Raw genomic sequence first — 12,192 nt, 5'->3', positions numbered from 1 at the left:
AACCCCAACCTGGGTGGAGTTTCTTAAGGCCAAGGCCAGGTCTGAGGCACCCACATGGCCTGTTAGCTCTGTGGACAGATGCTGTGCGTACTCCCTGTGGACGCCCAGACCGTGGGGGCAAGGGTGGTCTCTGAGCCGGCCAGGCCCAGGATCAGGGCCAGCCAGAGGCAGGTGGACATGAACTGACCCTGAACAAGAATTTTCATTATCTGGCTTAATCCTTTCAACAACTCTGCAAGGGGGATGCTAATATCACCCTCACCTTGCAGACGGGGAAACTGAGGTTCTGACCACACTGCCAGGATGTGGTGGAGCCTGGATTCCCTCCAGACCTGTCTGACTCCAATGTCAGTGCTCTCTCTATTAGAGTGGGTGCCTATGGTAAACCTTTCTGGGTCACTAACTGGATGAAAGGAAGGACCAAAGCATCTCAAGGTTCTGGTCAATGCAGGTTGCCCCGCATTCCAGTGTATGGCCTCTGGGGGGGCGCTCTTGTAATAGCACAGCTTCCTCTGCCTGCCCCACCCCAGGGTCGATCGGGTAAGAAACAGGGAGGGTGGGGTGATGCCCGGAAGAGCTGACCTAGGCTTCAGGCCCACTTAGGGGGAAGACAGTTTTGAAGCTTAGAAGTTGTCTCATCATTTTGGAGGCACCCAAACCTCTATTTCCTCCACGCTGCTCCTCCCTGCCAACCCCCCGCCCCAATCCCTGCCCCCAAGCAACCCCACGTGGGCGCACTGAGGTGTCTGGAGAGCCTCCATTCTGGCCCCGCTCCAGCCTACGGTGCGGTCTTCAGCAGGCTCCTGTGGAAGGAAAGTGCCAGTGAAGGGGTGCTCTAGGGCCCCCTCGGCTACCTCAGGAGGCAAACCCTCATTGGGCCCAGAGGGGATCCTGGGGCAGGCGCTGTGAGGGATCCTGGAGCTGGTGGGGAAGGGACATCTGAGGTGGTAACCAGGGAGCAGCTGCAAGTGGTCAGAGCAGGGCGAGGCAGGGGGCACCTTGGCACGGGGCTGAGGGTCAGCTGGGGCCACAGGGCTGCCTGATTCTGCCCACAAGGTCATCTACATGTCCGGGCTGTCAGAGCTGCTCAGGCGGGCTCTCTTGGACTTATCTGGGGAGAGGTCGTCACAGGGCCGACCCCACAGGCAGAGGTCAGCGTCAAAGCTCAGCCAGACGTCTCGGGCTTTGCTGGGCCCGGTGAGGGGCGTAGAGTGTTTCTGGGACCTGGGACCCCAGCACTCAGCCACCAACTCCCCTGGCCAGGTTCAGACCCTGATGAGAGCCCCTCACCTGCCCGGCCCCCTTCCTCCTCCCCAGGCACCTGAGCTCCGGTTCCACGATGTAGCAGAGGGGTGTGGGGGGGAAGCCATTGAAGGTGGAGCTCATGGCAGACGTGTAGGCACCCATGGAGGGGAAGACCAGCCAGTCGCCCACGTCCAGTTCAGGCAACTGCACCTCCTTCAAGAAGAGCTTATCATAGGCATCACACGTGGGGCCGTAGAGGATGCAGGGGAAGAGGGGCGGCTCGGGGCAGAGCTCCTGCAGGGACATGGGGGTGGGGAATCAGAGAAGCAAGGCCCCACCACCACCACTCCCCAGCCTGCAGGGCATGCCCCCAGTGTGCCAGCAGGAAGGGATCAGAAAGGACTCTGTCATTCACCCACACTGACCAATTCCTGAGCGGTCCCTATGTGCCAGGTACTGTTCTTGACCCTGCCCTCACGGAGCCTATGCTCTAGAGACATACTCCAGCCCTGCCAATTCACAAGTGCAGACACAGATGGGGCCTCAGTTTTCCCATCTATAAAGTGGGAAGATTTTATTTAATAATCACTCAGAATACTGCGCCTCGAACCTGGCTGCACTGGAAACCTCTGAGGAGTTTTAACAAAAGATCATGCCAGGGTCCCAACCCATGAGAAATTCTGATATCAATGGTCTGGGGCATGGTCTGACAATAGGGGTGTTTTAAAGTTTCCCCGATGATTCTAATGTGAAGCAAAATTTGAGAATCTCTGCTTCCTAAGTCTCCTGCATCTCCAAGATTCAAGAACTCTGGATCCACAAACATAGCAACACAGAGAGATGCGCAGGGAGACACAGACAGCCAAACAGACGCACACACGCCCCCCACACCCACACAGACCCAGAGACCTGGACACCCACCTTCCTGTGCAAGTGTAAATCGACAGGCCCACAGAGAAAGATGCACACACACAGAAGCGCACATGCCAATACACATAGACACACGTGCTCACCCTGGTATGTGCACGAGGTGTGAGAACCGGCCAAGCCACCAACAATCTGAGATCCTTCACCTCTCCCCCTGCTGCAGGGAGCCCTGCCCTAGGGGGGCTCGACCAGGTGGTCTCAGGGTTTGGGCAGTGCCAGAGCCACAAAAGTTCTCCTTACCTTCACCACAATGGGCACCCTGGGTTCAGGCTCCCTGTGGAAGATACGGAATGTGCCGTAGTGGCCGTCGTTGAGATAGTACACCAGCTTCCGGTGGCCTCCTGAGAGCGGGCAGAGGGCAGGACTGAGCTGTGCTCAGCCAGATCTCACTGCTGACCCTCAGCACTCGAGCCCAGCACCCTTGGGGGAAGCCTGACCCTCTGCCCAGTACCGGATAACCCCTGTTCCCTGCTCCAGGAATCTTCTCTGAATCCATGCAAGGTTGGGGCTTGTGCTCTGCACTCCCTCTGCCCCCCGCTTCCCCCATCAGAGTGTTCCCCCTTCTCCTCTTCCTCTTCCTCCTTATGAGAATAATCTGACTACAATGAGCCCTACTTCACAGCTGAGAAAACTGAGTCCCGTCAGAAGTCACACAGGAGATTGTGGCAGGTCTGGGATTTGTCCCCAAGTCACAGGTCTCAGGTGCTCTGCCCTCACCTTAGACCAGTTCCCTGAGCACCTGCTGCATGAGTCAAAACTGGGCGCAAATGGCCTTTTCATGACATGATTCCATTATGGTTGCTCCTAGTGATGTACTAATTTGTCAATATTCTTCCTCAAAGGGTTGCCGGTATAAACCACATTTTCTTGTTGCTCTGGTATCTGGGGTCTTGCTGACCCTGGAAAGACTGCTCCTTCCCAGGCCGGTTAATTCCTAGAGATAGCAAACGACTGCCTTGCAAGTGGGCCTTTTGTGTGCAAGCCAACCAATCCAACGTCCATACCGCAAACCACCTCCTAGACGGAGCTCCCAGAACTTGAGACACAGCCTCTGGCTTAATCACTCCAGGGCAGTCCTTATCCCCCACAACCCACTGAAATTACTCAGACTACCCAATCCCAAACCTGCCAATCCAGCTCACCCTGCCTCACCCATTCTTATCCTCGAAAACCCCAATAGAGGCTCTGGCCAGGCTTTCTCTTTTGTCCTTCTGCCTCCTGACTCACCCCAGTGCTTCCCCTTGTGGCCCTGAGTGGCCTGCCATGCCTCTGGTTTCTCCAGAGGGAAGCTGTAATAACTTCTCTTTCATAACAGTTATTTCCATGTCTTACATAATCTGATTAAAACAAATCCCAGGTACATTTAAAAACTGCCAAACTCTAACAAGCACAGTATACAGTACAATTGTCAACTCCCTCCATCTAAACACTCTGCCTCTATTGATGTTGCCTAAGGTAAGCATGTGGCAGCTTTCTCTCGAGCTCCATCATACTCCTGGTGCATATTGAGCTGGTGGTCACTTGCAACCCCCAGATCCTTTGGATAGGACCTACTACCAAGCCAGTTTCTTCACAATCACTCTTCATCTGTTCTTAGAACATTGCCTTCTTGAATCCAAACTCAGGATTTTGCACTGATTTCTTTTAACATTTGCAGCATTTCATAATCTTTGGGCATTTAGATGCCCAAATCTTTCTGAATATTGGCTATCTCCCCCTGCCCCACCGCCCTGGTGTACTTCTCACCACCCCCTCCCCTTTCTCCGGGCTGCCATCACTGATCCCATCTCCTGGAACCACAGCCCCAGCTGTCCCTAAACTAGTTAGTCATGAGAGGTAGTCAAGGCATTCCTAAGGTCAAGAGCCCAGCTCTGCTTGTCATGTGGTACAAATCCAAGTGTGCTGGTGTTTGAGTCAGACAGACCCAGGTCCAGCTGCACCGCTGACTAGCTGTGCTGCCTCAGACAAGTTACCTCCTCCCTCTGAGTCTCATTATCTCTGCTTGTAAAATGGGAATGACCCCAAATTACTTCACAGGGTTTGTTGAGCAGAAATGAGAGAAAATATGTATTTCACATATAATAGATACTTAATAATTGGCAGCTCTTGTTATTATGGAAATAAAAATAATAAGCCCCTAGGGACTTCCCTGGCGGTCCAGTGGTTAAGACTCTGTGCTTCCACTGCAGGAGGCATGGGTTCAGTCCCTGATTGAGGAACTGAGATCCCGCAGCTGCATGGGGCAGCCAAAAAAAAAAAAAAAAACCCACAAAAATTACCCCTTACCATATTAAAGATATAAATTAAAAAAATAATAATAATAATAGGACTTCCCTGGTGGCACAGAGGTTAAGAATCCCACTGCTAATGTAGGGGCTCCAGGTTCGAGCCCTGGGCTGGGAGGATCCCACATGCTGAGGAGCAACTAAGCCCGTGAGCCACAACTACTGAGCCCAGGTGCTGCAACTACTGAAGCTGTATGCCTAGAGCCTGTACTCTGCAACAAGAGAAGCCACCACAATGAGAAACCCTTGCACTGCAACGAAGAGTAGCCCCCACTCGCCGCAACTAGAGAAAGCCCGCACGCAGCAATGAAGACCAAACACAGCCAAAAATAAATTTAAAAAAATAATAACAAATAAAATAAAATGCCCAATCTTTAAAAAAAATAAAATAGATCGAGGCGGCTGAGCAGACGCAGAGATGCAGATTTTTGTGAAGACCCTGACGGGCAAGACTATTACCCTCGAGGTCAAGCCCAGTGACACCACAGAGACTGTCAAAGCTGAAATGCAAGACAAGGAGGGCATCCCACCTGACCAGAAGCGTCTGATTTTTGCAGGCAAACAGCTGCAGGATGGCCGCACTCTGTCAGACTACAATATCCAGAAAGAGTCCACCCTGCACTTGGTGCTCCATCTGCGAGGCGGCATCATTGAGCCTCCCCTCCGCCAGCTCGCTCAGAAATGCAACTGCGACAAGAAGATTTGCCACAAGTGTAATGCTCGCTTGCACCCCTGTGCTGTCAACTGCCTCAAGAAGAAGTGCGGCCACACCAACAATCTGCGCCCCAAGAAGAAGGTCAAATAAGGCCCCTCCAGCGGCTTCTCCTTTGCCCTCAGGGCAGCCTCCTCCTGCCCAAGCCCCATGGCCCTGGGGCCTGAATAAAGTTTCCCTTTTGTTGACTGGGAAAAAATAAACAAATGAAATAAAATAAAAATAAAATAAAATAAAATAAATAATGATAAGCCCCTAATACTTAGACTTTTTAAAAATGATGGCTTGAAATCATATGCTTCCTATCACAATAATCTTTAATGAGATGTTTTGTGAAGAAATGGCATTCGGCTGACACAAATGCCTTTGGGATTACAAAGCTGTGGGCCAATTATTTGTCAAAAAGGATAAGGGAGGAGATTAAAGAAGGTTATAAATATTTATATGTCAGTTATCATAAAGTCACAAAGAATAAAAGCACTAAATCAGCAGGTGAGAGCTATTCATATTCTCCATCTCACCATGAAATGGAGTTTCTGGTTAGCTCACTGATAGAAAAGCAAACCCACCCCACTCCTGCTGCAAAAATAACAATCAAAACACTCTCCTGTGGTGGTTGACCTCAATTGTCAGAGGTTTACCATTACCCTATAGATGTCACCCTTAACCTTCAAGTCCATGACAACAACAATAGTGCCTTCTTACATTTGTTGTAAGATTTTGTGTTTACTGACTGTATTTTTGGTATAAGAATTTGCACCTGTTAGAAAATGCTTGCTGGATGAATTTAAGGTGCACACCAGCACAATGGTGTCCGTGAACCTCATGGGCTGTATTCTGTGACTTAACCTCCATAAACGCAATATAAATCCATTGGCTACTTAGAAATAATGAAGATCCTTTGTCCTGGTTCTCACTTCCCGGTCTATTTGAAAACAACAAAATAGTGATACTAACAGGTTCATTCCTACACCCAATTTGAAGCTTATTTCCTGCTAATTACCCAGGGGTGGAGCCCAGATCCCCTGCCCATCCTCTCCCCCGAGGGCTGGGGAACGCCTGGACAGTGCCCTGCCTACCCACCGGGCTCCAGCACAGCCTTCTTGGAAATGATGTTGACAGCGGTCATGCAGACAGATGCTGCGTAGAAGCGGCCGGGCTCTGCGATGACCTCAACGCCGCTCCCCTCGGGAAAGTCCTGGGCCAGGGCGGCATTGATCACTCCTGCAATCTGCAGGGACAGACCCAGATCCTAATGGCCAGTGCCTCTACGAGAGTTTTACCTGCATGTCTCCCTTCATTCCTGTGACAGCTATGTGGGGAGCTGTTATCATCTCCATTTTACCAGGGAGGAAACAGGTTGAAACTGTGGCCCAGAGTGGGGAAGTAACTTGTCCAAGAGCACATAGCACCCTGAGATGTCTGAATTTGGAATCATTTAAATTAATACACAATCAGCAAAGGTGAAAGGTTCCCAGGGTCTCAGGGATCGCAAACTTCTACCTGACTGTAGCTTAACTGGGGACAGCAACGAAGATGTCTAAAGAAAGACAGGGAGCCAGATACACAAGTGCTCATACGTGCACACAGGCTGTGTAAGTATAGTCAGTCAAAGACCTCTCAACAAAGACAAACCCCAGCTACGTGTGACTCACAGTTCCATGAGCTCCCCGTACACAAACACACACACTCTGTTCCCTAAACCCAGGCTGGGACATCCTCCCCTCTCACCTCCTCAAAAGTATGGTTGGAATCCCCCTCTTCAGGAAAGCCCCCTCCGATGTCCAGGAGGCTCATGTCATGCCCAGCCCTTCTGCCCATCTTGAACACGTGCTGGCAGCTGGCAATGGCCTGCATGAAGCTGTGGGGTGTCTGGCATTTTGAACCCACGTGGAAGCTGAATACGTGTCAAGTGACATGTAGAGAAACACACATGAAAAAGCAAGGGTCAGTAGGAAGAGAGAAATGGCCAGCAACACTGACACATGGTCATCCTTGAGTTGGGGCACTCACAGTTATGTGGCTGCCACCTCTCTTAGCAGCCCCCCCCCCCCGCAGTGCCTCATTGCAGGGGCTCCCCGCTCTTCCCCCTTGGAAGGAGTGTGCTCAGCACCCCGAATCCCTATACCCGCAAGCACGGCAGTCTGAGGAACCCATCAGGGCTAGGTCGGGTAAGGACAGCGCAAAAGTTCAGGGGGCACCATGACACTAAGTAATCAAGATAAAGAACATTTAATGCAATCTTTATAAAGAGCAAAATTGACTCAGATACACCTATAATGAATAAAATATTAAAAATGTAAATAGGAACTTCCCTCGTGGTCCAGTGGGTAGGACTCCGCACTCCCAATGCAGGGGACCTGGATTTGATCTCTGATAGGGGAACTAGATCCTGCATGCATGCCGCAACTAAGAAAGCCTGCCTGCTGCAACAAAGATCCCGTGTGCCACAACTAAGACCAGGCGCAGCCAAAATAAATGGATGAATGAATGAATAAAACAAAAATGTAAATAAAGACAAGATTGGTAACAGTAATTGAACTCTGAAGCAAAAGGAAAAAATCAGAAATGCCAATCCTGTCTTTAGTTAAATTTTTGATATTTTCCTCATCATGAACTTTTTTGCATTATTTTTTATTTTTCAAATATTGTATTAAAATTTTATTTAGCTAGAGTACTAATTTTCTTAACATCCCCTTAAATTTTGCACCTAAAGCCTGTGCCTCCTTTGCCCCGCCCTCATCCCAGATAACATCCCACTTCTTCACTGAAAACAGATGGAGCATCACAAGCTCCAGAGGGGCCTCGGCTGACTAGAGGGTGCCTAGTAAGCCAAAGGCTGGAGATGGACAGTGAAAGCCAGGACTCGTGCCTCCTAGGCAGGGAAAGCCAGTGTGCTTACCTGGTTCCAACCACCGCCAACCCCAGGTCTCTGGCGGACTTGAGTAGATGTTCACACACCTCCAGTCTGGCCCCAAACTTGGTGCTCAGGGACAAGAGGCTCTCACCTTCCGGGGTCCACAGCCGGAGGACCAGCCTGGTAGAAGGGTGCAAAGGATGCCAGGGGTTCTTAGGCACATGAGCCCTGAGGCCCCCCACCCAACCTCCCTCCAGCTTCCCACCCACCCCTGCCTAGTTCCTCTGGACTGTCCATCCATGGAGTCCCAAGGAGTGAACACACTCACTACTTACAGAATTCGGCCCAGGCAAGAAAAAGCAGGTGTAGTATAAAATTATAAATACACCTTCCATAGGCCTGCATGTTACAGGATCAGAGATGTTAAATAACTTTCCCAAGATCACACAGCATGTGACAAATGAATCTGAAATATGAGCCCTGGTCTCACTGACTCCCACATGATGCCTTTTCCACTAGATCGCCTAACGCCGGACCACCTAATGCTAGGCTCTGCCCAGTGTCTATGCAGACACAGGCAATGTTTACTTGGCATCAATGTGCAGCAGGGAAGGCATCGGGCTACTGACCCAAATTCTTGTGCTCTGCTGCTTAGGCCTGTGCCAGTCACCACATGGGACCACCTTTATCTGGTTCCCGCAGCCCAACTCCATCTGCTGGAGTCCCAGGCTTGAGGTCCCTTGCTCTACCTGTCTCTACCTGTTTGTACCCCCACCCCCACCCACTGCTCTCACCTGGCCCCAGGGTGGTGCTTTGCCACCTTGATGAGCTCCTCCTCATTGTCGAAGGTCAGGAGCTTCACCCCGTGGCGGGCAGCATACTGGATGTGGGAGACAGGCTTGCAGGGGTTGGCGAAGATGACGCGAGAGGGTGCCACGCCCAGGCCCAGCACCTGCTCCAGCTCCGCCTGGCGTGGGTAACAGCCAGAATAGGGGGCTGCCTCACTGCCCCTTTACTCTTTGGGGACAGGAACCCTGGGCATGAGCAAAGGGGGCTGCCCTTGACTGAACCCCTGTTATGCCGTGCACTGAGCACAAATCATGCTCTGTAGGCTTCTAGACTCTTCTAAGGAAAATATAGTTGGGCCCGTCTTCAAGAGGAAGAAACTGAGGGTCGGGTGAAATGGCTGTGCCAGGATGGGGTCTGTGACTTCAAGCCTGTGCCTCCACTCACGTGTTCAGGCTGCCTGCCTTCGTCACGTGGACCAGTGGGAGGTGGACCACTGAGGACTGAGAGTGTCATCCCCTGTTCCAGGTGCCGCAGTCCCCACACCAGGACCCTTGGCAACCGACCTTTTTTTCTCAGGAAGCGTCAGACCTGTGGATGAGGCAGCTGGCCTCGGGCCCAGGCTCACCTGGCTGGCGCAGTCGAAGCTGGTGCCCAGGGCGGCCAGGACTCGCAGCACCCAGGGGCTGCTGTTGCACTTCACCGCGTAGAAGGGTGAGACCCGCGGCAGGGCCTGCAGGAAGACCCGATGGCGTCTGGCCAGCACGCCTAGGTCGGCCACCATGAAGGGGTCTTGGCGGTCCTGCCAGGACAGGGAAAGAGGGAGGGAAGCCTGGGTAGTGGGTTCTCATACCCAACCCTCCAGACAACTCTATGCAGTAAGTACTATTGCTGTTGCCATTTCGGAGATGGGGACATAAAGGCTCAGAAGGAGGAAGTCACTGGCTCAAGACCACAGAGCAAGATAGGATTTGATGACAGGTCTTCTAACTCTTAAAACAGGGGAACAAGAGAGCAGCAATCTTTGTAGATCAAAGCACGGGAAAGACAGCTCCAACACTCAACCAGACAGCTTGGCCCTGGGTAAAACTCCAAGCGGTGGGGTGGGGAGCGAGCTAGAAGGGGACAGAACTAGTCCGTCACCCAAAGCAGAGTGAAGCCTTGGAATAAGACCTAGGAAACTGACATAAAACCACAAAACAGATAGTCTTATTTCTTGCCCACCAAAGTAGAGACTGAAACACCCTCTTCCCTCCCCACTCCCTCCCTCCCCTCCCCCTCCCTCTCCTCTGCCTTCCTCCCTACCAAATTGGAGAGCTCCCTGATCTTCTTCAGGACCACCTGCCAGGCACTTTCTCCAGGCTCCAGGGTGATGAAATCCTTTGGCCATGCACTTTCAGGACTTTCTTCACTCTCCTTTGGGTTCCTGACAGGGATGCTCAACCCCGACACTCCAACAGAGCCCTTGGCCAGGTGCTGTTCCGACATCCTGGAAGGAGCTTGCACTGAGGACGGGCCCTCTTCCCTTCTCCCAGCTCCCTGCTGGCCCCGGAGCCAGACTTCCCAGGCCATAATTTCTTGGCCTTCCTCTTCAGCCACAAGAGCTCCATGGAGCCCTCGTGAATTTTCCCATCTGTAAAATGGGCCACTGGCCCGGCCTGGCCCGCTTCAGAGACCTGGTGGGGGACCAAGCAAGATACACAGGCTGTGCAAACGGAATAGAGGGTTAACATCCTCTTCCAGGCTCCTCCACATGTGTGTGCCCATTCACAGATGAGAAAACTGAGGCCAGAAAGGATAAGTGCAGAGCCCAGGATCTTCAGATTGTAGGGCTCAGCGCCAGGGCCCACATGGTGATCTAGGTCCAAGGTCTCCATTCTACACACAGAGACGAGAGGACCAGAGAGAGGAAGGGACTTGATGGAGGTCACTAAATAGTGGCAGAGCTGGGACTGGCACCTCCCTAGAGCAGCCACTGGACTTGCTGCCAGCCACACATTCCTGAGACCAAAGTGAAGGTGGCCTGCAGTCAGAGGCCTTCTGCTTCAGCCGCTGGGACTGCACCCGTGCCCCCCATGCCACACACAGACTTACCTGGTGCATATTGTGACCTGTTTCCTCAGGTACAACCCGGGGGCTGGGATCTGTGGTGTCTGGGCTTTAGGTAAATGCCATGGAAAGAGCAGAACTCAGCCCAGATCAGGGCAAATACCACCCCAGCCATCCCTCTAAACCTTGGCCAGCCCTGCCTGCTCAGCCCGGATCTCCTAGGCCCCAAGAATTAACCCCCTTTTGTCACCCACATGACAGGATCACAGGTGAAGTCAAACTCCGATTATAAGATAACATCAGAGACAATCAGAGTAGAGGGACCCTGGGAACGCTGCATCCACCCTTCCCACATCACAGATGGAAACCCCTGGGGAGCCCAGGTGTCTCTAGAGGACTCAGCAAACCTGAAGGGGGTCTGGGAGTAGAATCAGGACCTCAGACTAATCGCGGGCCGGTTCCAGTGGCTCAGAGAGAAAGCTGGTCTCTCCTGGTGCCGTGTCTCTGCCCTCCACGGCACATTTAAATACCTCTCTGGAAGTTTCGCCAAACAGAAAAGTGAGACTGTCTGAGTTACTCAGTGTCTGGTCACATCCCCCTTCCCTGGCCCTACCCTCCCTCTCCATGTGGGCTGCTAAGACCTCTGTGACCTGTGGGCCCTCCCAGGGTGAAGCCATCACCTTGGGGCCTCCCTGACTCTAGGATGTCAGCTGTCACCTCCTGCAGACTTATACTCCACCTCTCCGTTGTGATCAGAGCCTCCCCGGCCTGTTCCAGGAAGGCAGTTCAGCAGGGAGCCTGTCCCTGCCCTGACTCCTCTCCTGCCAGCCCTGCCTGGACTTCTACTCACTTGTGGCCTCCAACTCTTCCCGCCCCTACACCAGGGGTCAATATCCCCTCCCCCCCCCCACCACCACATTATCTTTAGGCCCTGGGAGCTTAAACATCTAGGAAGGGGCAACAGGTAGAGCCTGGATTGGAGGGAGGGACTCGCTGTAGGACCAGGAGCAAATTCCCTAACCTCTAGGGACCTCATTAATCCCATCTGTGGTTCCAAACAAGATAGTAAAGTCCAGGCTTTTATAGAGACTCCCAACCACTCTCACCCTAGACTGATTCAGGTAGAACTGACTTCTAGCTTTGCTGCTTAGATGCTATACCATCTTGGGCAGATGACCTCACCTCTGGGGGCCTCAAGATGGAGATAACATCCACATGGACCAACAGGGTGGTGATGAGGATTGAGATGAAATGAGGTGACACCTGCAAAGAGTTTAGGCAAGTGCCAGCATATGTAGCAGTAATCACATTAATAGCAACAAACATGGCCA

General features: G+C 52.2%; 2 protein-coding genes across 2 annotated transcripts; one reads left to right on the top strand and one right to left on the bottom strand.

Annotated features, from left to right (window-relative positions):
• Window positions 1-1,061: 1,061 nt before the first annotated feature.
• Window positions 1,062-10,300, bottom strand: LOC130853959 (antizyme inhibitor 2-like). The gene is made up of 9 exons (XM_057736488.1): window positions 10,118-10,300; window positions 9,441-9,614; window positions 8,821-8,993; window positions 8,072-8,206; window positions 6,901-7,066; window positions 6,253-6,400; window positions 2,413-2,513; window positions 1,322-1,539; window positions 1,062-1,188 (listed from the first exon to the last, which is right to left on the bottom strand). Exons 1-9 carry the CDS (start codon window positions 10,298-10,300, stop codon window positions 1,062-1,064), a joined length of 1,425 nt encoding a protein of 474 aa, XP_057592471.1.
• Window positions 4,816-5,262, top strand: LOC130858280 (ubiquitin-like). Its single transcript, XM_057744501.1, has one exon. It carries the CDS (start codon window positions 4,876-4,878, stop codon window positions 5,260-5,262), a length of 387 nt encoding a protein of 128 aa, XP_057600484.1. The 5' UTR covers window positions 4,816-4,875.
• Window positions 10,301-12,192: the final 1,892 nt, after the last annotated feature.

Source organism: Hippopotamus amphibius, chromosome 1, assembly GCF_030028045.1.
Source record: "Hippopotamus amphibius kiboko isolate mHipAmp2 chromosome 1, mHipAmp2.hap2, whole genome shotgun sequence".
Classification (NCBI taxonomy): Eukaryota; Metazoa; Chordata; class Mammalia; order Artiodactyla; family Hippopotamidae; genus Hippopotamus; species Hippopotamus amphibius.
Note: the sequence above shows the minus strand (reverse complement) of the source record. Positions and strands in the feature narration are given on the sequence as shown.